The 22,441-nt window shown below is 48.8% G+C and overlaps 1 protein-coding gene across 3 annotated transcripts in view; it reads right to left on the reverse strand.

Moving 5' to 3' along the window:
• LOC135366866 (hemocytin-like) overlaps positions 1 to 22,441 on the reverse strand; it is a 33,107-nt gene that overhangs the window by 2,339 nt on the left and 8,327 nt on the right. Inside the window, exons 15-62 of one of the 3 annotated variants that reach the window (XM_064599818.1) lie at positions 22,167 to 22,385; positions 21,973 to 22,098; positions 21,620 to 21,858; positions 21,301 to 21,482; positions 20,934 to 21,196; positions 20,741 to 20,871; positions 19,453 to 19,750; positions 19,024 to 19,376; positions 18,484 to 18,933; positions 18,275 to 18,334; positions 17,930 to 18,080; positions 17,615 to 17,808; positions 17,328 to 17,521; positions 15,834 to 16,029; positions 15,277 to 15,324; positions 14,881 to 14,943; positions 13,908 to 14,714; positions 13,567 to 13,796; positions 13,332 to 13,476; positions 12,374 to 12,727; positions 12,205 to 12,276; positions 12,068 to 12,151; positions 11,864 to 12,001; positions 11,477 to 11,670; positions 10,605 to 10,746; positions 9,816 to 9,860; positions 9,506 to 9,654; positions 7,938 to 8,033; positions 5,236 to 5,392; positions 4,999 to 5,103; positions 4,874 to 4,915; positions 4,287 to 4,406; positions 3,958 to 4,214; positions 3,687 to 3,895; positions 3,387 to 3,595; positions 3,143 to 3,322; positions 2,858 to 3,090; positions 2,577 to 2,778; positions 2,168 to 2,512; positions 1,832 to 2,005; positions 1,738 to 1,763; positions 1,469 to 1,637; positions 1,297 to 1,404; positions 1,013 to 1,213; positions 792 to 889; positions 563 to 679; positions 247 to 468; positions 61 to 153 (exon numbers count right to left, since the gene is read on the reverse strand). In XM_064599818.1, the coding sequence (XP_064455888.1) occupies positions 61 to 153; positions 247 to 468; positions 563 to 679; positions 792 to 889; positions 1,013 to 1,213; positions 1,297 to 1,404; positions 1,469 to 1,637; positions 1,738 to 1,763; positions 1,832 to 2,005; positions 2,168 to 2,512; positions 2,577 to 2,778; positions 2,858 to 3,090; positions 3,143 to 3,322; positions 3,387 to 3,595; positions 3,687 to 3,895; positions 3,958 to 4,214; positions 4,287 to 4,406; positions 4,874 to 4,915; positions 4,999 to 5,103; positions 5,236 to 5,392; positions 7,938 to 8,033; positions 9,506 to 9,654; positions 9,816 to 9,860; positions 10,605 to 10,746; positions 11,477 to 11,670; positions 11,864 to 12,001; positions 12,068 to 12,151; positions 12,205 to 12,276; positions 12,374 to 12,727; positions 13,332 to 13,476; positions 13,567 to 13,796; positions 13,908 to 14,714; positions 14,881 to 14,943; positions 15,277 to 15,324; positions 15,834 to 16,029; positions 17,328 to 17,521; positions 17,615 to 17,808; positions 17,930 to 18,080; positions 18,275 to 18,334; positions 18,484 to 18,933; positions 19,024 to 19,376; positions 19,453 to 19,750; positions 20,741 to 20,871; positions 20,934 to 21,196; positions 21,301 to 21,482; positions 21,620 to 21,858; positions 21,973 to 22,098; positions 22,167 to 22,385 (8,890 nt within the window). Of the gene's footprint in view, positions 1 to 60; positions 154 to 246; positions 469 to 562; positions 680 to 791; positions 890 to 1,012; positions 1,214 to 1,296; positions 1,405 to 1,468; positions 1,638 to 1,737; positions 1,764 to 1,831; positions 2,006 to 2,167; positions 2,513 to 2,576; positions 2,779 to 2,857; positions 3,091 to 3,142; positions 3,323 to 3,386; positions 3,596 to 3,686; positions 3,896 to 3,957; positions 4,215 to 4,286; positions 4,407 to 4,873; positions 4,916 to 4,998; positions 5,104 to 5,235; positions 5,393 to 7,937; positions 8,034 to 9,505; positions 9,655 to 9,815; positions 9,861 to 10,604; positions 10,747 to 11,476; positions 11,671 to 11,863; positions 12,002 to 12,067; positions 12,152 to 12,204; positions 12,277 to 12,373; positions 12,728 to 13,331; positions 13,477 to 13,566; positions 13,797 to 13,907; positions 14,715 to 14,880; positions 14,944 to 15,276; positions 15,325 to 15,833; positions 16,030 to 17,327; positions 17,522 to 17,614; positions 17,809 to 17,929; positions 18,081 to 18,274; positions 18,335 to 18,483; positions 18,937 to 19,023; positions 19,377 to 19,452; positions 19,751 to 20,740; positions 20,872 to 20,933; positions 21,197 to 21,300; positions 21,483 to 21,619; positions 21,859 to 21,972; positions 22,099 to 22,166; positions 22,386 to 22,441 lie in introns of all 3 variants that reach the window. The other 2 variants (XM_064599817.1, XM_064599816.1) reach the window with 2 other exon arrangements.

A 22,441-nucleotide genomic window follows, 5' to 3' on the forward strand; every position in this document is an offset into this window, starting at 1 on the left:
CTTTTTTAATACAAAATATGCCCGTTTGCGTGCAAGAGGGCCCATCGCGTTCTGTCTCACCTCATAGACCTTGCCATTTTCTTCGCAGAACTGTCTCAGACACTTCCCGCAGCACTCGCCGGAACCGGGTTGCGGTGGGACGAACTTTTCTCCCTGCAAGAAGGAATCCTCGCTGAATCATATAGCAGCCATTGTTGCACGAATGCTCCAGCGTAACGCATGGCCGCATGCTCATGCTGTGCTTACCCGTGCGCAGGTGTTATTGCAGATCTGCTGGATGACGATCTTCTCCGCCTCGCCCGTGGTCGGGTTCTGAACGCAGCTGTAGCTGCGGCACTTCTCTTCCCCCGGGTTTTGCCAAACGGTGCCGATCGGGCGGACGCTCCCGCCTCCCTTACAAGCCGCCCGTTTCTCTCTCACGCAGCACTCTCCGGGCAGTCCTGTTGGGTCCACCACGTAGTCGTAATCCTGCACCGTGATGTCGCATTTTCACGTCACACACCGTTCTTCTAACGGCACAACGTGAATATGCGCCACTCCCTCTGTATAGTTCAGGGCATACCTCACTATCCCGTTGGAGGCTGGGGCACACCTTCACCTTGCAGCTGTGCTGGAACTGGCCAAGGTGCTCCATGCACGTGCAGTTGGAGCACAATCCGTCTGTCCAAGACGACCCCGCCTGCAGGGAGTGGAAAGATGGCCGTACTCGTTTATCCCAAGTATGCGTGAGTCGTGTCGCTTCTTTTAATGCGCCTTTGCTTTCTGTGAGCGGTAGAAGACCAAATACGTACAGGGTACATCCGAAGATATTGGTTATCGGGATGCAGCAAAACTTGCATTCCTCGTTCCACCTTGTACTGATGCATGTACGCACATTTATTCTTCGGTACTAAAAAAAAAGTAAAGTGCGTCATTACCGCACCTCCGATACCTCATGAATCTTATGCAACGGAGAAACAGCCTGCGCCAACCCCAATCCGGAACAAGGATGTGTGGACCTAGCAGCACTCACCACACTGGTAAGTTGTGCAACACACTCCAGGTCGGTTCTTGAGCTCCATCTCAGGAGGGCAGCTGCGAAGTTCGGGGCACTTCTGGATATTGCATCGTACAGACACTTTCTTGCAGCAACCACTAGTTTCAATGAAAGGCTCCAGTCCCGGGGCCAAGTCCGTCGGCCATTGCAAATCCGGACACTGTTCAACGTCGCATGCTGCGGACAAGGACGCGGCGAAAGATGTGTATAGGTTGTGGTAGCGCTTCGCACTCCGATACTTCCTTGAGCCGCCAACTTACCACACACGTAAGACGGGCATCCGTTCTTATCTATCTGAACCTTCGAGACAGCCCCTGGGTCGCATTTAGCTGGCTCAGTTTGCCGGCAGTGATGGCGTGGCTTGAGTTCTAGAGAAATGCACATTCAGGCTTCTAGATGCGTACGTTTCTGCATGTCACTTCGTGTGCTTACCACACTTGTAGTCGTCGCAGCAAGTGCCACTCTTGTGGGGATACCGGCGCAGCTGTTCGTCATTCCTGCAAACTGGTTCCGGTGGACATTGTGTTCTGGTGCACCGCACTTGAAGCTTTTCACTGCACTCGCAAAAATCACAAGGTCCGGTGCTCCAAGTGTCTCCAACCTTCAACACAAACAAGAACGCTCGATATCAGTAGGCGAAGTCAAAAGTAGTCCACTCCTGCAGTGCTTTGCCATAAAAGCATACAGTTGGTTATACGCACCAGATGACCCTCCTGGTCACAAGCCTCTGGAAGAATAAGAGGATTTAAGTGAGCTTTTATCCGCTACGCATGTAACGAGTAGTGGAGTGCTTACCGCAGTCTCTGGGCTTCACACACTTTCCTTCCTTGAGTACGTAACCCTGCTTGCAGAAGCACCCATATGTAGGCGTTAGAGGACACAGCGCCTTGCCGGCATCCTTGTAATTTTCGCAAGTTTTGACGCAACCAGAGTCGCAGCGGAATTCCATATTCATCGGACAGGTAGAAGCTGCAACATGCAGTATGGCTCGTGAACAACAATACGCCCCTGTGGCATATAATTACAGTTCCTGCTAACGGGTCGGTCTATCCCCAGGAAAACGAATCGATAAGCTTCATACTTATTTCACTCGGTTTCAATTCGTGTCACTGGAACTTTGTATATACTTACCACATCCGGATTGTTTCAGCCACTCATGAACAGAAACGCCGCCATCCGAACAGCAGTGCTCAGCATACTGAAGCTTGGAACGACATATAGATGCGCTGAGATTCCGAGTATAACCGGCATCGTTGAGGCAGGATTTTTGGTAGAGGTCGGGATCCACATAAATGTCGCAGGCATTGCCCTCAAACTTGCAGATTTCGGGTTGCACGTGACGCTTCTGCGGCGCCTTGACCTGGCAATTCTCTGGTGTTCCGTCCACGAGCCAGCTGTAGGCAAAGCTTTTCACGTCCTGGGTCACAGGACCGTTACGCGGAAGGAAGTCGTCAGAAGGGTCGAAGTTACAGACTCCTGATTTGGAAAGAGCACCGGATAAGGACTACGACGGCGTGAAAGGGCCCAATCACAGACATACCGCATAAGCCTTCAGTCTTGTTGAAGTAAAGGAAAGAGGGCAACTCTATACTGAAGCCGTAGTTGAGTTCGAAATAGCGCACGACTAAGTCTATAGGGGGCACGAAGATGGTAGCGCTTTGTCCGGGTACCCGACTGATGTTGAAGTTGTGTCTGGTGACAACCAAATCACGGTCTTGTAGTTCAGTTTCGTCGATTTTTATCTGTAACGTTTAACGGGAATAGATTATCTGAAGACCTCTGAACCGTGTGTAGTCTTTAGTACAAAACAAAAATACTTACCCCTCGTCCTCTTTCTACCCTCACGTAATGATTCTTGTAGCTCACAACAATCCCGTTCGTACACGTGGTCCTCGGTTCTTCCGGACATTCAACGTTGAGCCCGACTACTTGGAATTGGAGGTTGTCATCCCTCGATACGTGTGACGCTAGGACGTAGTCGCAACTGCCTTGGAAATCGTAGTATCGGCCATCGAACGTGATGTAGTTCGGGTCGCCGTGTCCCCTGCATACACCTATTAAACCACCGGTAAGCTTGCGTAGGCCATCGACGCTTGCGTATCTTACAGTCGTGGCACAGGTTTGGAGGCACGCAGTCGTTCCCACGACGAACCTGCCCTGGAGGACAGAAGCATCCAGCGACACAATCTTCCGGGCACTCCTTCTCGGTCTCGTGCATATTATCGCATGTCTTTTCACACGCAGGTCCACAGTCCCGCCACTCCATTCCAGCGGGGCAATCAGGGGCTAAGAGTGAAATCGTGCGTACTTAAAACCTGCTCCGGACGAACACTACCTGGCATTCACTTACAACACCCGAGAGCTAGCCTCCAGTCCGATGAAATAGTTTCTCGTGTTTCCGGATCGCAGGTCGCGGCGAATCCTTCGATGGCCTGACACGAGCACTGTTTAGCATTCTGGACACCGTTGCGAGCGATACATTCGCACACGTAGTCCTGGCAAACTTCTGTCGCTGTAGATATCCCGCCCGACTCAAAACATGCACTCAGGGGATGCTCTCTGCACGTAAGAAAATATATGAAAACAATGAGTACGGTTGATAGAGGCTATTGGTATTGATGAGAATGAAGTGCTGAATGCGATACAGTACTTGAGCTTCCTGCACGCAGCGTGAGCGTGGTGGCGGGCTTCCTCCGAACACTCGAAACGGAGGCATCTTGACGATGCTGTAGCCCAACTGTCACCAAATGCTCTCCCTGTTTGTAACAACCGATCATCCGGGGCTTTGAAGTCATCCGATGCATCGTAGTTGAAAGTTCCGCACATTCCATTCGTTCTGTCCGTGAGGCACTCGGACAACTGCATGAGCGGGAGCGGTAAGCATAAGCACTATCCTGACATCAGTCTACGAGAAAGCCTACCCCAATCTGGACGTTCTGGAGGTCATCGAGGGCAACTTGGAAGTTGTGCTCGAGGGACCTGAAGAGGAGCCTTTTCCCGTTGCGGGACAAGTGTATGCTCTTCAGACGCTTGTTCAGCGCTCCCAGATTGCTGGCGTCCACGATTATGCCATTGACCGATATGTCATTTAATGTGGGACCAAGCTTCACGAATACTTGGTCATTCTTGATGGACACCGATCTACTGCAGATGCCAGTGTTAGTGCACTGTTTATGCGCTGCAAATGAAACAGCAGTTAGTCAGCGACGTGTCGCTAGTGTGCCACAAGGTCTCCAGCTTTCAGGCTTACCGGTTACAGAGAACCGCATCTGTTCTTTCTCTTGCAAGAGCACGTTGTTACATATTTCGTAGCGAAATTCTCTGCCGTCGAATGTCCTGAATGTGTTTCCAGCCACAGTGCAAGTCCCAGCTGTATGTGAAAAAATTGCGGGTAATGAATATAGCTAAGAAAACGATCATCGAGGCTTCAATGCTGTTCACGTCAGCGTAGGAAAAACACCACGGAGAACGGAGGATTGCAGAAAAAATAATTGTACTTATACGTGTCATAGTTTGCGAGATACAGACCTCTGAACGAACTTCAACATTGAGCTCTGACATTAGAGGGATGACAGACTCGGCCATTCTTACTGGCTGACGTAAGCCCGTGATATCTTTGTGATCTCCGTGTTACAGCCAGTACCATCTGGTACGTCAATCCAGCACAACTTAGGGCCAAGTATGACTTAACAGAAACACATTTTGTCTTCGTTGTTCTTTTTCTAACTACATGGTCTTTGTGAAAAAGGCGCCAGGAACAACTGAACCTATCTACACCTGGAAATACCATCTGTATATCGTACACAGTTAAACGATATGGGAGACAAGCTTACTAACCGTTCATTAAAAGGAAGCAGACGTCTTCTTTGCCTTCGGGTACTGCAAAATTAAAATAGAAACAGTAAGAGAAAACTTGTTGCTAAACAGCGGCGGTTCCCACGCGGAGCAACTCAGCAACTCACCGCAGGTGTATTCTGGACACCTGCTCTTGCGCACCATCTTGGCGTAGTGTCCGGGAGAGCATGAAGGCTTTTCATTTTTAGGGCACGGTGGCATTGCTGGAGGGACTGCATGGCGAAAATATGGCGTCAGCGAATAACATGACAGTCGTGAAATGCCAATACAGCGGAAGAAGCGCACTCGCACTAGACCAGGACACCTATTCTATTCTCTATTCGCTAGTCTCATCAATGTCTTACCTGCAGGGCAATTGACTTCGTCGTCAGGACAGTCTTTAACGCCGTTGCACCACTTGGTCTCGTCGATGCACTCTTGCGACGTCGGGCAGAGCATCTGGCCCATTGGACAGTACTCGCACTTGCATTTGCAGCTTTGGTCCAGACCTGGGCGCTGTCCCTGCAAAGAAAGTAGAGGCACAGTCCGTATGCAGTGAATTCGATGCATCCAGGAACTATAGTCACGGCACTGTTGCTACAGTGCCGTGCTAGGACCGCGTCTAGGACTACAAAGCATGCTAGGACAGTCTCTTCTGGTCTCCACCGAGGAGACAGTCTCAGGCACAGTTTGGCTAATATGATGGATCCCCCCAGTGTGCACTGTGCCAAAAGTACTGCTCCACTTCCTGATACATACAGAACTTATGAATTAGTCTATGAATTACTGAATAACATTAGTTAAGAACAAAGTGACGAGCCCACCTATAGTCATATCCAATCTAAGAATGGCATGCAGCATGAGCCCCGCACTACGCTTGTTCTTATTGGCTGCAATACCTAGCCGCAACACAGCACGCTGCGACAACTAGCGCGCCGACGCCGTCGAAACTGGGAGGGACCGTGTTCGAATCCTGATGCGGGCTGTGCTGTCTGTCGTTTCTCCTCAGACACTGTCGGCACAGTTCTCTTAGAAGTCGGCCCAGGACGCATATTCACCCCTGAGCGTTAGTTGTGACGTTCCCGCCTCTGTGAGACCGTCAACGGCGAGCTCTTTCAACAGTACCACCACCAGCAGCAGCAGCGCGCTGACGCCTAATCTACTGGTTCTGCATTATAACCGCCCCTAACTTCTTAGGCGAAGTAACGCTGTTAATCTTGACGAACAAGACTTCGTGTCGTTCTTATGCTGAACCGGGTAGTTGTTTTTTTAAATAAATATATGATTACTCGTTTATTTTCCGTTTTGTTTTATGGAATAACAAGTGGACCCAAGTTAATAAAGCAACTGGGTAAACTTTAATTTCCGTCCTATATCTATTTCGGTGGGCGGGACCACCCGAAAGTTGCCCGCCATAGCGCTCCGAGATACACTTCGCGAAATTGGACTAGGGTTGAAACCGATTCCACACGAGCTGCGGACCTAAACAGCACTAAGGACAATGATGACTCTTTCGAGACGTCGCAGGAACGCATGCGCATGATGTCACTGTCTGCACTTTCAGGCGTTGTTGACAACAGAGAACTTGTAATCGGAGAAACGACTGTAAAGTTTCTCTGTGGACAATCATGTGCACCTCATATGCATCAGACTATCACGGCCTGCTGCGCATGCCACACGCACATCTGCACCCCCAAAGTCCCCCCCCTCCCCTCCCACACTGGCTACGCCACCGATTCGATCCCATGTGGTGCTTGATCTGGAACTGTGACATAGCAAGCGTCATCGTTATACTTAAAGTTCGCGCGCTCAAGAGCCGCTTTTTAGTAGGCTCGCGCAAGAGGCCGTGGCGAATCGTACGACAAGTAGAAGATCAAGCCAAGCAGCGGCTAAGAGGAAGGTCCGAAGTTTGAAGTGACGTCATACAAACGGACAACGAAAGGAGTGATCTCTTGAGATGGCACAGTAAGATATACGGGTCAGTGCCCGTCTACACAAGTGGTCTGGTGTCAGGACACAACACTTCTCGCCTCGGACACCTTACCCATAAAAAAGAAAAGGTTTGAAGATGATAGATTTGAAAAAAAAAAAAAAAGATTGGATGAAATGCTACCTAAATTGGAGTCACGCACGTGGTCTTCTTTTCTTAACACGAAGAGACAGCGCAAGGACGGGGCAGGATGCTGACAAACGAAGCTCTGACAACTTCAGCATCCTGTCCCGTCCTTGCGCTGTTCCTTCGTGTTACTGTGTGCCAACTCGCCCACACGGTTGCTTTGACTTAGCTCCTTTTCTTTTTCGTTTGGTATTGCGTAGGAGATCGACAATGTAGGGTTCAGTATGCTTGTGGTAAAATCATTTTTCTCGCGGGCGAGGTTCCGTAATGACACATACAGGACCGGCTAAAAACCACAGGCATTGCACGTGCGTTCTACTCCGCATATCTTGCATGTGCTTTTGTTTAGGTGAAGATTTACTGCACAGCGTTTTTGGACGCTACGTCTTTTGATCCAGATTCCTATGGATGCCACTATGGATTGCACAGGCGTTTCTACATAGTCACAAAATTCCGATGAGCATGGACCTAGCGAACTAGAAGAACACTGGAAAGTTAGCAGTAGTAAAGGTATATCTAAACGTATCGGGCGCATATAATATTCCCCTCGAGAATTCCTATAATCGTCACTTCGCAATACTCTTAAACACTGGCAGTACGGTCTTGGACATGAGTGCTTCTTCCTTCAGGGTCTAACCTAATGCCGAATAAGAGGCTCTAGATTAAAACAGTTATTTACCCGGTAATATGAAGCCGACGGCACTATCACAAACACAGAGAGGCACAGTCCAGCATAAAGAGATGATGCCTTCATGGTCGCCACTTGTTCCGTGTTCCACCGGTTCCACAAGACGTGCACCACGCTCAAACGCGGACGCACATATCGTAACCAGTTCACTCGAACACACAGAGACAAGTAATGGCTCGTTCACGGCGAAGAGCTTTGTGGAATGAAGGCGCACTACCACGCCCTTATCTTATCGGAAGCACGTATCATATCAGTCTCCTTACCCTGGAGCACGAACACTGTTTCTTGGAGCATTCCGAGTGGCCATAGAGTGTGCAAACGCAGACGTCACAGGTTGATGTTTGTATCATCTGGTTTGTCTGAAGAACATGAAAATAAAAAATGATTGCACGTTGTAAGTCATTGCACGAGTATATGCAAGCGCTCCTCAAAGGCAACGGTGTGTTGTTCCGTCGCGAGAGGCACAGCGAACTTGGATCGCGGAGTACAGGAATACAGTATGACGTCACGCAACGTGAGTGATGCTCATGGGGGCTTTGCGGACTCGTTGCTTCTCAGGCAGTGTAAACTGCGAATCTGCGAACGCTCTATTTAGGAAACGTGGTCAACGGTATAGAGCCGATAGCGGTAATTTAATGACATTTAGCGTCATTCGCTCAGTCGCGTATTTTGCACTGTCTTGTAGTCTTTCATTTGTGCCAGCTGTTTCCATAGAACGAAGCTTCCGCGGTAACACCGCGCATAAAAATTATATTAAGCAACGTTACCACTACAATTGCTAGGTATATCAGAAATGGAATTAGACACGAAATTGGAAGGTATCAGACGACAGTCTCTTCTAGGAATATCTCGTTTTCGAGGTAGGCATATATCTACCAGGGGCATATAGTATGCCATCAAGCGGTGCAAAACAATGCAGAAAGGAACATGAAATCAGACATACGGCGCAAGCTATTACTGAAAGCCCTTAATCCTAGAATAAAATAATAATAAACAAGTCAGAGAGGAGAGCGGAACTAAACTTTGTGACGACATTTATGTCACGTTCCTGCGTCAAATGTCGGACGTTTGACTATAGTGGAATCAGCACGCGGCCTATAACAGGCCTGTTTCATGCGGAAGTAATAAAAATGGTGACTATCATGGCGGGGCTGCGTGCAATGACTCAGCGCACAAACGTATATTACACAGACTGAATCAGGAGCTGTGTAATGTATGATTGCCGATGTTTGGAAATGCCTGAGAACAACCTACCAGTGCACAGAGATCTTTTTCTTTTTTTTTTTTTTTTTGTGGGGGAGGGGGTTAGTATGGTGTGTTTATCCATATCTATAGTTCTTGAAAAATTCAGAGAAGTTCGGCGTGTAAGTGGAAAAATAATTTTGATAATATCATTTCGTTGAGTTTGAGATGGCGGTAGGCATAGGAACGCGAAACAAAAGTAAACAAGTTTTAATGCTTTTGTTCATGGAAAAATAAACTTCAACATTAACATGTCTGAATGCGCCGAATCGACAGCTTACGTACGTTTCAAAAATTTGTTTCTGCTGCCCCAGTGTGTGAAACATTTAATGAGCTCATAATATTAAATCAAAATTTGCAGAACATAAATATTTTTGAACAGTAATAAAGTTATTGTTGTTTTGTCATTCCTGATCCAGTGATAATCCTGCTTCGTGAGGTACAGTGGAAGAAAATGTGGAAAGAAATGGAGTACAAACGGCATAAAAAAATATGTACTATGCTAGGTACCTCATGCCACGAAAAAAAAAAAAAGTTTTGCTTCACATATGCCAGGTACTTCATGCTACAAGGACCTATACCAACTTACGCCGAACAACTGGCTGTCCTGGAAGCAAGGACAGTCCACTGCAGGAATACAGGACGCACCGTCGCAGCGTGTATCAGATGGACATTCGGGACAGTGTTCGTAAAGGATGTCCGGTAGTTCCGGGCACAGTACAGTGGTGGACTCGTTTGCTAGAAATTGAGAACACGGAGGTTGGTTATTAGTTGCTTGTCGGCTGAAGATTTTTGCTCGTTTCGCGCATATATTCCATTTGTTTTCTAGCACGCTCAAAACGTGGAGATGTGGGCACTTCATAAAACAGCACGTGCCAACGTCGCACAGATTGTCTTACCGGGTGCAGTTGGTTCCTGTTCTAGCGGTGGAGAGAGCGTGGGGCCTGAGGGAGGAGCAAAGCCTAGTCTTGTAACAGGTTTCGTGGTTGCGTACTTCAACAACATTTTACCGCAAAGAGTTACGTGACTGCACCATATGCAAAGGCTGTGGACGAAGACATCCCGAACACCCGCAACGTAATGCAACCCGTACTAGGCGGTGGTCACGCGGTGGTCACATGGCATTAACAGACGCGCGCTTCAAGTCGTCAGACTTTACGAACGGTGTTGCTAGATTTCATCCCACACTCTGAGTGAAACCACGTGCCATTGCAGTTTCGGTGCCTTGTTGAAATTTGCTAGAAGAATAACGTCGCAACCGAGCTAAGCTATAAAATTCTAGCGAGGATCTGCTGGAACAAGGGCTGGTGCACTTCTGCGAAGAATATGCTGAAGAGGCGTATTTGCCTTTGTTGCGTGCGTCATGTTCTGATGATGGTGATGAAAAGAACAAAAAGAAGTATGCGTGTCGTGACAAGGTCGCACTAGCTACCCCCAGTAGATATGCGGTAGATTTACTGAAAATGATAACGAAGAGACAACGGAAGGAGGATGAAAGTTGAACCTCTGGAAATCACGCGTGCAGTTCCTCATATTAATTGATTGGAGCCTTTCATATCTTTCCCATGACCAGGTAGGTTTGGCGCTCCAAGAACAACAACGCCTGTGACAGAGTCCAGGAAAGCAATCAAGACACTTCGTAATTACGTAATGTACCGATAAGAAGACAGCAAGCAAATGAAACCTGCCATCAAGACATCCAAGGATGTCAAAACGAAGGGCAATAATCTCGTTCCAGGCTGTAGGTTCGATGCGGACGTAACGGGCTTTCACTGGGCGTAAGAAGAGCTGTCGCATCACACCAGTGGCGTCGTGGTTCCCGACCAGTTCCTATTGGAGTGTAAGAGAAAGCAATGCAAAAAGTAAGGCTAGCAATAATCAGTAGAGCCAAAACGCGACACAAGTTCAGCACGTACGGCTCGTGAAAACGTCTCGTACGCCTAGCAGAAAACAACGCCGTCCTAACGAGGGTCACCCCTGTAACTGCAAATGTATGACCAAAGCACCCTGCGCCGTTATTTCCACTAAGCACCTCCAGGGTCCGCGGGCCGGAATGTCGTTCAAGTTAACTCTGTTGCGAGCTGTACACATATTCTGTTCTACAGAAAGGTGGGATAGGTTAACAACGAGAACTGGCCGAGGCAGATCACCATTAGGGACGACACAGATACGTAATTCTCAAACGTCCAGGAATTAACGGATAGGCCTCCCCCTGTCTGTAAACAAACGACGTCATAGTGTTCGCCAGCGCTACCAATTTGGTAGACTTGAACTACACTCGAAGCTAGGGGCAAACAAGGTCGCGCCCGAAAGCCACGGTCTTGAGGGGGTTACGATTGCCCCTGAAAGGGACACGACCTTCGGTCCTACTTTCCTTTCAATGGGAGGCAGCGAATAAACTGCCCATTCGCGGAACCCAGCCCTTCCCTTCCGATTTGTTTCGGTTTCAGTCTGTCTACCAAGTCATGATGCCGTTTTTCGGGTAGAGGTCTATTCAAACAACTCAGGGAAAAGAAGGGTCTGAGTTGTTTGAATTCGTGAACAGGATGTTTGAGCTCGCCTTTGGTTGACCATCGTCGCCGTGCAAGTAGAAGAGGGACTCTCCGTCTTCGCTCACGAGCACCCGGTATCGTGTCACTCTTTGCTCCGTTCGTTCTCGTCCTTGTGTTACGACGCCGTACACCAATCGAACTCCTCCTAGATCGGCCTGAACAAATTCTCCCCGCCCTTGACGCCGTGGAATCCAGGCACCCACTAGGAAACGACAAAAATAACCAATGAAACTACTTTTATCTCTCACTTTCCTTCCCGATATTAAGAAAGTGCTCGAACTCTGGCCCAACCGTCGGACATCGAGCTGATTCCCATTCTCCCATATTTAACTCCGTTGGCATTTGCCCTTTGCACTTGACTGGAGTACAGCTTCCCGCACGCCATAAACACTTACAGGAATCGCTCGTCGTTTGCGATCCAAGTCGTCCTTTGTCGGGATTCGATGAGACGCTTGCACTGCTGGAAGCCGTCAGACGACTTGCAGGGAGCGGTGAGGGTCCATTAACAAAGTATACATATTTCGTGCATGGGGCTGAAAGCAATTCCAGAAGAATTGTTTAGTGTCGTCACTTTAACTGAACACGACTTCATGCCCTACCTCTCACAGCTGGCCGCGGTTGAGGCGTTGGCGGAACCGTGGGTTGCTCCTCTGGCTCTTCTGATGTCGGTTCCGTAACATCTTCTGGCAGAATAACAGAATGCATAACTTGACCTACATATCATTTACCTATTTACCTCTTCCAACTTCTTCCGGCAACGTTGTTGGTGAGGGCACATACACTTCGGTGTATGGCTCTTGCGATGGAACTGGACAAGAGGGAGCTCCATCAGTCAACGCGTACGTAACAGAGAGGTATGGTGGTACGCGAAGACCGAGCCTAATGTGCAAGAAGAGATACATTACCTGGTTCTGGTGTCACAACAATTTCTGTACCACCTTCGGGGCAATCACAATGGAACCTGACGGCGTAGTCGCGACAACGTCCAGATGGCATAGCAGCGTTCTCGCATATCATTCCCTTGTGAACGTCGCACACAATGTATTCGTCCTCATCTCCCTGTTCGTCGTCCGACGCCGGTCTGCACTGCACGCTCGAGATGAAATGGTTGGCGCAGAGATGATGCCCAGACGTGCGGATTCCTTCCAGGGACTCCACGTCGCCATACTCGTCTGGAGAATGCGTGTTGAACCACTCGCTCCATCCCGAAGCGCAACTTTCCGTGGGCGCCGGCGACGTGGTTATGGGCACCGTTTCAGCTGCGATGTATAGCGCCGTACACTTATATGAAGCAGACAACGTGTAATCGAGTCACTCCTACGGGTGACTTTGTGCTGTACAAAACTGACCGCTGTGACAAAAATTTTGCATTGCTGTGCAAAGGCTGCTTTTAAAGTGTGCCCCTGTCGATTGGTTCAACGAGCTCATTTCGGTGAAGTAAGTTCACTAAGTTTCCTTTTAAAGAGTAATCCTTATTAGATTATTCTTTAACGGGGACCAGTGTACTGGACCTGGATTACGATAGCTCATTTTCTTCTCGTCTGTCTCTATGTTGTGAGTGTGTGTATGTGTGCTTCTCGTCTGCAGTTCTGTTCGTCACAAGCAGCAGTAATTGTCTAAAAAAAAGTTTTAAAAAAGCAGCGGTTTGTCTGGTCTAGTTCCAATTTCTTGGCAGAGCGATTACCGCTCAGCTACCACAAAAGCAGTGTAACGAAACGTCGAATCACGAAGTGCATGTATCCAGATTAGATTAGAAAGTAAAATAAGTAAATAAAATACGACGGAGCACTCCGGTCAATCAGCACAAGATATTCGAGTCCTGCCCATATCTTACATGACTTTATGATAACTGGGACGTCTTACCTATAACTGGCGGCGTAACGTCATGTGCACCAGTGACTTGCGACCCGCCAGGAGGTCTACCTTTACATCCTGGGATCCCTTCGCACCTAACGACATTCTTGACGCACATGCAACGCTCACAGCCGGAGGTTACAACCTGGTAGGGCTGTGAAGAAGACATAGAAAGATCAATTACCTTTACTTCCCACAGATGAGCGTAAGCTGCCAAAAACTGAGAGTAAACTGCAAAACTCACCCCAAGCATTTTATCCCGTAGGACACAGCTGCACTCCGAAACTGATATGCACGTAGAGTAGTCGTGCCACACTAGCGGTGGTTCGCAATAGATGTCCGGTCTGCATCCGGGGATGCAGTCAGGAGTATTTGCTCCACACTTTGTCTCTTGGATCAGAAGGCGCAGGAACGCGGTGCATGTTTGGTCACATCGGTACGCGCAGTCGCTGTAGACCTGACCTGGAGGGCAACCTGAAGCATCGCAAGGTATCACAATAAGTGAGCTTCAGCATACAGTCCGTTACGTGCAACCGCGTTCATGTCTGCAATTATCATAAAAGAACCATCGAATCACGGACTCACGTGGGGCCTCCGTCACTGGAACAACGTGCGGACCCTCGGGCACAAGTGTCGTTATTTGTTCCTGAGTTGTCACCCGCTCTGCCTGTGTAGTTGGATTTTCTGTGAAAGGTCTTATGGTACTGCCTGGACCCTCTGTAGGAACAGGTATCGGAACAGTCCTGCCCGCAGCTGGCTCTATCGGCGCCGTTGTCTCTGAACCTTCATCGGTGATCTCTCGAACGATCTCTGGTATCACTGTGGTTGAAACAGCAACTGGTGGTACAGGTTCTTCAGAGATTACAGTGTGCGGTGTCGTTTCGTTTGCTGATGTTTCCCACTCTGGCGTGACGAATTGATGTTCTGTCGTTCCAGAGGTTCCAGGTGGATGCCATGTGCCAGAAGCAACATACACGGGAGTAGTACTCGGTGGTCCCGTACCCTCTTCGGGTACTACGAAGTGACTCTCCGTCGTTTCAGCTTCCACAGCTATGTGCGTTGATAACTCTGGCACGATATAAATGTGGGTGCTTCCCTCTGCTTCTGTGGCGCTTTCAGAAGCCAAAGACGAAGGCTCGGTTGTTTCGGAAAGAGGAGGTGATTGCGTAGGTCCTTCTGCCCGTTCCGAAGTACCATAGACAGGTGTGGTCCCCAATGCCGTTTGCGTTAAACTTTCGGAGACCACGGAAGGGGGTTCACTCGTCTCGGAAACTACGAACGGATGCGTGAGCTCTTCTGGTACCACAACTGTTGTGGCCGTGCCTACGAATTCAGTTGCTGTTACAGGTGTGGCGGCTGTGTGTCCGGTTGAAGCTGCTGCCCCTGTTTGCTCTGCAGCGACAACAGAAATACACGCTTTATCCTTCTGTATGCGGACTTGGCAGAGGTCCGCTTGAACAGCGCACGACATTTATTAAAATTTTCGGGAATCAATGCTGTGTCAAGAGCACCATACGTGCTTCTGACGTGTGTAAATAAGGGTAAGGCGCGATCTAACCTCTGGGTTCAACAGTGGTGGGCACCGTTGTCGTCTCTTCCGCAGGAACTGTTTCCGGTATACCTAATATAAATGGATGATCCAATTCGTTAATAAAGTAGTAGTAATAATAATAACAATAATTCGTTTAAAATAGGAAAAAAGCGATATTGGCCGTATAGCAAGGCAACCGGGGGTTACTAATATATAAAAAGAAGGGTAGTTATATGAGAGGAAAGAAGAATGCTCTCGTACACATATAAGCATACACGCGCAAGCAAAAGCAATGGGCAGTGTTGTGAAGAATGATGAAGTGCTGGGTAAATAGACCTTGGAAACCTTCTCAGGTCATTCCTACAGGCCGTCAGAAGGCACATGAGATATATTCACGAAACTAAGCGAATGTATCCAACTTACCCTCAGTGGGGCGTAGTGGAGGAAGAACCGGAATACGCTCTTGATCTTCTACAAAAAAATTAATAAAATAAATAAAAATATTATTAATAATAATAATTTGAACAGTGTATAGTCTATGGAACTCCGGTATACGAACCTGTTCACACGACTCCTGGTAAGAACATTGGGCTATTCCCATAAATTTGGGCGTTGTGGATGATTTGGTGGAAGAACACAATAGAACGAAATGTATAGAGTAGCGCTTATGAACAGGGCAGACCACTCTGTCGAATTATGTGAGCGAACTCCTCATTGACAATGCGACTATTATCTCACTGACTGCAGGCTACTTATTACTAGCGCTAAAAGCAACCGACATCACCAGCATTATGTATAGTATACGTGCTGCATATCATAAGCAACACTTGCCGCAAATAGGTACCGGTATCCAAACCCTTGCCGAAATATCGAGTGGACAACATAGCGTTTCTTGTGCCCTCGCTTGATTGATATATCGCATAGCACGAAAACAGAAACAGTCCTAAGCGATACATCAGAATGGTCGAGGTGGTACAAACCAGGTTCACAGTTGCAGAGCAATCTGACTTCGTAGTTGAGGCACTTTTCGATCTGGAACTTGTTGTAACAGCGGAACCCTTGGCGAGTGTCGCACGACAGTGAGCTCTGGCCCGATGATTTCCAGTCCTCTCCAGTGCCTTTGACTCGACACTGGATGTCGTGGATGTCGTCGCCATCGCAGACGCCGTAGACATCCTATCAGAAAAAACAAAAACAAAACAAAAACATCCAGGCTAAGGTATTCTCGCAGCATACGGGGGACAAAGGAAAGCGTCCTTATGAAACCATATGTCGTGATGGTGTAATGTTTCAGTTTTTTTTTTTTTTTCATCGCGTTTGAGCGGCCTCCCTGTCAAGTTTTAACATAGGCGACGTCAAAGAATGGAGAATCCTTCTTCAGAAGAACAGTCTCTGTTCGAAATATGGACGGCTGCAGACCTGATGCATTTGCTCCATCATAGGCAACAGAGCGATTACGCAATGAGATATCCTTATGTCCTCCGCTAACCTAGTTGTTGTGAGAGCTATGGCTCATCCAGTAACCTAGCTATGTCCTATCCCGTTCCCGTTGGACTCCAACGCAGAGATCACCGCGATGCTACAATTTCGTGGAATAGTTGAAGAGTATCACGAGCGGTGACTTGCATTCTTTGTTAGAGAATTGTATTTTCTATACATATGGCGAATTTATGACGTGGTATCCGTTCGCGTAACCGACCAGTGGTACAGGTTTGCGGGCGTGTCTGTAGACGGAAACTCATGGGCTGTGAGGTTCACGTGTACCAGGGTACTTTGTTTTTTGCCTTGTGACCCTCCAATCGCTCGAAATCAAGGAAAGCTAAAGGTGGTGTCCGGAGGAAAAGCGCAGTTGCACCGAAGGTGGGATCGGAATAGTGGGCGCCTGAAATACATGTAACCGGAATATTTCGTTTTGAAGCAGCCGAAAACATTAAAAAGTTAATTTAATCGGATTTTGCGGCCGGTGGCGCGCGTACAGCTGAATTCGGGCAACAGTGTGCGAACCGACGTCACTAGATTCGGTTACGCAGGCAGGCTGTCCGTCACAAAAATGCGGTCTTCCTACTCAGTCCGTTGCCGAACAGTTAGGGATATATGTGTTCATGCCTTCGTTGGTATCGGATGGCAACCAGCCTGGCGACGCCGTCAGCTGAGCGATTGGGAATCTCGCCGGCAATGCCAGTGACGTCACTGGAAGAGGCGGAGCAGGGGAGGGCAGTTTCAACCAGAAGCTGGCAGTTGGTTTCGAATTCGAGGTTTTTGATGTTTTACAAAAAAACGCGAACGAATTTTGCGAAACTTTTTTTTGCGTGTGTGTTTTTTTCTTGGAACGTATCCATTAACTTTAGAATTCTGGATTTCTCGCGGACACCACCTTTAATAATAATTGTAGCCTGTCTTTTTTTTTTTTTTTTACAAAGGTGACCGTCCGTAAAGTCTGAAATTCAGCCATGCACCAACGCTTTCGGGTATACCTTCAACAGCTTTAGCGTTTCGAAGTCTCCCATGTCAGTCGGACTGTCATTAGGGCTGTCCGCATCCAGCCACCCGGTCCAACGGCAAGTACCATGTGGTTCTTCTGGAGGGCCAGGTGGTGCCGCGTGGCGTGTTGGCTTCGGCAGAGGAGAGCTTGTAGTTGGCAGTGCTCTACTTACTTCACCTGGAGGAACTTTGAAAGAAAAAGACTCAGTACGTCATTCGTATGCGGAGCGAGAAGTATATACAACAAGAACAGTTGTAACACACAGATGGCAGAACTTACCACAAGAGCACTTCACCCTGACTTTGTAATTGTGGCATTGTCTTTCCGAGCCCTGATCTTGGTTAAAGCAGGTCAGTCCCTTCTCTACAGAGCAAGTGACTGCATCACCCGTTTCTGTCCAGTCCAGAAGGTCTCCTGTTTCTTGGGAAACAGCTTTGCACTCAATGTCCTCCACTTGTGCGGGACGGCAGGGCCTGCAGAATAAAAATGCTGGGCGCTTCAAACCGTAACACAGAGTGCTTCGTTGTTATGAACAGGACCATGAACTGGAGTATCAGGTTACGCTCGAAGGAATATATACATAGGTCAACGTACAAGTCTTGCATGTTCTCCAATATCTCAAAATCCCCTGCTCCTGTGGACGGAACGTCGCTGTCGAAAAACGATGACCAGCCTGGGGTACACGCATGAGTCGCTGGGAGTGTCATGTCCTCTGGGATTCCTTCCGTTGGGATCGCTGGAACTTCTGCGAGGCCAACCGTAAATTAAACAATAGCTAAATAGTGACAGGTGAAGCGTAAACTCTAAGCTGCTTTCAGTGCTGCTTCTGCCACTAAAAAACACGCACTTCTCGTGATATACGTTCTCGAATGACATAGCAGCATTCTGGACATTTTTCAAATAGCTTTTGACGCGGATAGAGTAAAGAGCTGTAGTTACTTGTGGGCTGCGCTTCTTCTTCCACTGGTGGTACGGGTGGTACATCAGGTCTCTCCAGATCTGGAAAGTGTTTTCATTCATTTCATTGCAAATTTCGCGCTTACGATGGTTATCCATATAACGTTTCTGCTCATAGCAGGCCACAAAAACACCAATAAATTTTACTAAATAAATAATGAGCAACGGTACGCCGAATAAGCGGTACGAACCACATGTGCAGTAAAATCGTATCGCGTAATCATGGCACGTCCTGCCTCTCGGCTGCAGCCAATTGACGCACACCAGTCCTGCTTTCTTGGAGCACTTGACACCAATGTCTCCCGTTTTCGTATAATCTGTGAGCTGCCCATCGACGACAGCCTGACAATCCGCAGCGGCCAACAGGTCGTCGGAGCACAGGTCGTGGGATTTTCTAATGTTTTCCATTGTTTCTAAGTCTCCTTCTCCAGTTGCAGGGTTGTCCAAATTGAAGAACTCCGTCCACCCTGGCGTGCAGAGACCACGCGCAGGAAGAGTTGGGGCGTGCAGTTCGGGAGGCTCTGTGGAAGGCTCTGCGGTGAAGCCACCATCCCTGGACCTGTCTTCCGTCGGAGTGACCTCTCTTGTGACTGGAGCAGCAGTTGTTGTCGGAGATGGGTACGTCACAGGTTCGGTGACTACTGCTGCATGAAGAAATGTCCTCTCTGTTACATGTTCTCGGAAGGAAGAGATGCTTTTGAGTCCTGTCCTTGTTCAGCAATACTACTTACCACAATTGCAGAACAGTCTGACTTGATATCCTAAACAGCCTCCGTCGACCTGGTCTCTGTTATAACATGCCAGCCCACGAGGCAGTTCGCAGGTCACTTTCTGCCCACTTTCAGACGCGGACTGTTCAGTTTCCTGAACTCGGCACTCGATCTCGGCGATGCTTTCTTTTCCGCAGTAATGGCCGTACCATTCAGCGAATGCGGCGTCTCCAAGTAAGGCGAACTGGCCGGATGCCTTAGCCAGAGCGCTGTGCCAAGGTGTCCAGCCGGTCTGAGTACATTCTTCTACAAACGCTGGTGGTGCAGTCGGACATGGGTGACCAGTACACACGATGCTGTTTTGCTGACAATAGCTGCAGGAGCGAAAGAAAGTAATGTGAGTTCGGGGAAGCTTCGAAGTGGACTGAAGGTATGACGACAAGGCCTTACCATGATTCGCAAGGCTCGGCAACCCTCTCGTCAGTTATCCGGTCCCCTTCGTAGTATACCGCCCCGTAGATTTCCTTGCAAGGCACCTTACATTGGGATACGGGGACGCATTTAAGCTCACGTTCGTTGTTGTACACCATTCCGGTAGGACACGGCTTGGGAAGGCAACCCTCAAAGCACGTCTCTTCGTCGCAGATTTCTTTGACTTGAGATGATGCGGCGAGCATCTCGCATGTCTTAGGCGGGCATGCAGGAACACAGGCGTCGTATTCGGAACACTCTCCGTTGCACTGAATGGCTGAAAAAGAACATGGAACGCTCCCATTCATCGGCTATTGGTGCTTAAGGAAAAACTAACTGTAAGGAATACTAACAAAGAAATAAAGACTGAAATGTCTATTTTTAAAGCGATAGTTTACAGCCGTGTAGGTCCGTCCGTAACAGTCGTGAGGAGAGAAGAAAAGAAAACAAGGAAGAAGTTACAATGACACAGAAACGAGTGCAGGCGCACGAAGATCTGGCCCCGCTTGCACGAGGGTTGAGGAAATTCCTCAGTGGAAGCCAGATTACATTTGTGGGTGATGTGGGTGGGCGATGGAGGGAGGCAAAGGGTCCTTCATATATTAGAGAAGGGCCCCTCGACAGCGCAGTCGACACCCGGGTGGGCCGTGTCTTTGTAAGAGCGACCTATAAGAAGGCCGTCGTGGCAGTATATCCTTTGCGGTGATGTTCCCGGGAAGATTTCTTTCTACGATGTATACGCACGAGCGGGAGCTCGAGCACCGTTGAATTCAGGACCCCAGCGCGTGGCCGAAGGACTAGCGAAACTGCTGAGGGCACTTCTGGGGCACATCCTCAATGTTCTTGCAAGCGCTCCTTGGTGCGCGAATGTTGCGGAAATTCCTCAGTGGTCTCCTCAATACCTTCGTCCGTGATTTATGCACGAGCGGAATTGAAGACCGCGGCGCTGCCAAAAGTACTACCGAAGCTACTGAGCTTGTGCAAGCGGGTCCGGAAGATGGCCCTGGATGGAAAAGCAACCGCTTTCTTTCGTTTTGTGTTCCCTCAGGGCGTCTGAGGCAGTTGTCACGCATTTCTCAGCAAGCTCCCTTTGTACGCACTTGATCGCTGATTCCTTGTGGTCACGATGTACATGCGCCAATACAGCGGATGAACCACATAGCTGCTGCGTCCAAGGACGCAGGAGGTATCGTTTCCAATGGACGAAGAGCTCGATACCGACCATGTTGCGGCAGAGACCACGAAACAGTAAAGAAAACACACTTACGACACAGCTCCTGAGATCGCCACTTGATCGGAACGCCCTGGGCACTACATTCATGCGCGTAGGCTGCGACGTTGGTGCACAGGCACTCACAATCCCCGCCTGAATCACAGTTGCATACATCTTGCACGCATCTACAAAAGAACATTCCAGTTAGCACTTCCGTGGCGCACTTGAAAGAACACTGTATAGAGACCTCTGGTAATATGGCTCGATGGCAACGGCTGAATGGCACGGCTCGAATAGTTCCGACCTAAGGACTTCGCACTTCTGAACTGCCCATGTCATACGATGAGGGTGTTGCTGGCAGGAGTCGGTCACTTCTCGAGTAGCAGGACAGAACTCTTGTACCTTCCAGCTGTCACCGAAGTTTCGAACGTCACCCTCAGAGATTCCGCCCGAGGGAGTCTGGAAGTCGTCCATCTGATTCTCGTTGTAGTTTCCGCAAAGGCCCTTGACCTGAAGACAGTACAGAGCACGGCTCGCAGGCGTCTAGCACATATCACTGAGAGTTCGGTTCGGTAAAGTAAGATATCGAGTTTGGAAAGGAGAAATTGTCTAACCTTGCCTGCCCAGGAGGGTTGAACTTGCACAGATAATCGAGTCCCTTTGTCCCATTCGACGATTATACCAAACGGTTGACTGAACACCGTAACCTGTAAGGGCGTTTCCCTGATAGCGTAGTTAGCTCCGTGCCTTACAGATGGCAGTGTCTTCGCATGTCCTAGAGTCACCACCTCGTCGCCTGTACGCATAATTCCCTTTATTCAAACAATGGCCTTAATGGACGACTCCTACAACTAACCAAGTAACCGAGAGTTGATAAATTTGAACTTCATTGAAACCACTGGTGCTGAACACAACAAGAGTACCGCGCCTTACCGAGAACCACTTTGGCAATGCGTCTGCAGACAGTGTCACCAGATGTGCAAGGAACGTTCTGAACAGTCACTTCGAACCTGGATGTGTCGCTCTGTCTGCCCTTGGCTAGCATGTACTCGCAATCGCCACGGAAGTCAAATATGCGACCATCGAATGTGTTGAAGTGCGACTCGCCCCACACGGTGCACACGCCAGGGCATTTTTTTTCTTGGCAATCCCAGTAACCCTTCCGGCAAGTACTACGGACAGGCAAAAGGAAAAGTCACGTTATCACCAATGGCACGCTTAGACGTGCTACGCGACGTCGATAACTCACAAGACACCAGACACAACAAAGCGCAAACTCTCTGTACCATTTGTTACAGTCTCTCCTGATTACGGAGCCCACTTCATATTTTCTGCCGCCATGCTTGCAACCGCAGCTGCTTTCCGGTATACATCTTCCGACGTCGGTGTCCAGAACATAGCCAGCTTTGCACCTGCAAGTCGAAGTACACAAACATGAACGTCCACAGTAGACACAACGCTGGATGCATGTCTCCAGTACCTGCATCCCGGTTTGCAGTCTACTGTGTCACACGTTGGAACACTGTTGATGTTATCGCAGGTCTGTGGACAGCTCTCAAGACACGGAGTATATTCCACATTGTCTTCGTCCGAACATGTAATCGTACGGGCGATACCGTGAAGAGCAAGCGATGTGTTCACACCAGGTGTGAGGGGTGAATCGCCGTCGAAGCACTGCCATTTTCCATCACCACATTCACTGTAAGGACGGAACGTGAAGCTGTATGCGTACATAGACCTAAATGCGTTACTCAC

The sequence above is a fragment of the Ornithodoros turicata genome, chromosome 8 (assembly GCF_037126465.1).
Source record: "Ornithodoros turicata isolate Travis chromosome 8, ASM3712646v1, whole genome shotgun sequence".
Taxonomy (NCBI): Eukaryota; Metazoa; Arthropoda; class Arachnida; order Ixodida; family Argasidae; genus Ornithodoros; species Ornithodoros turicata.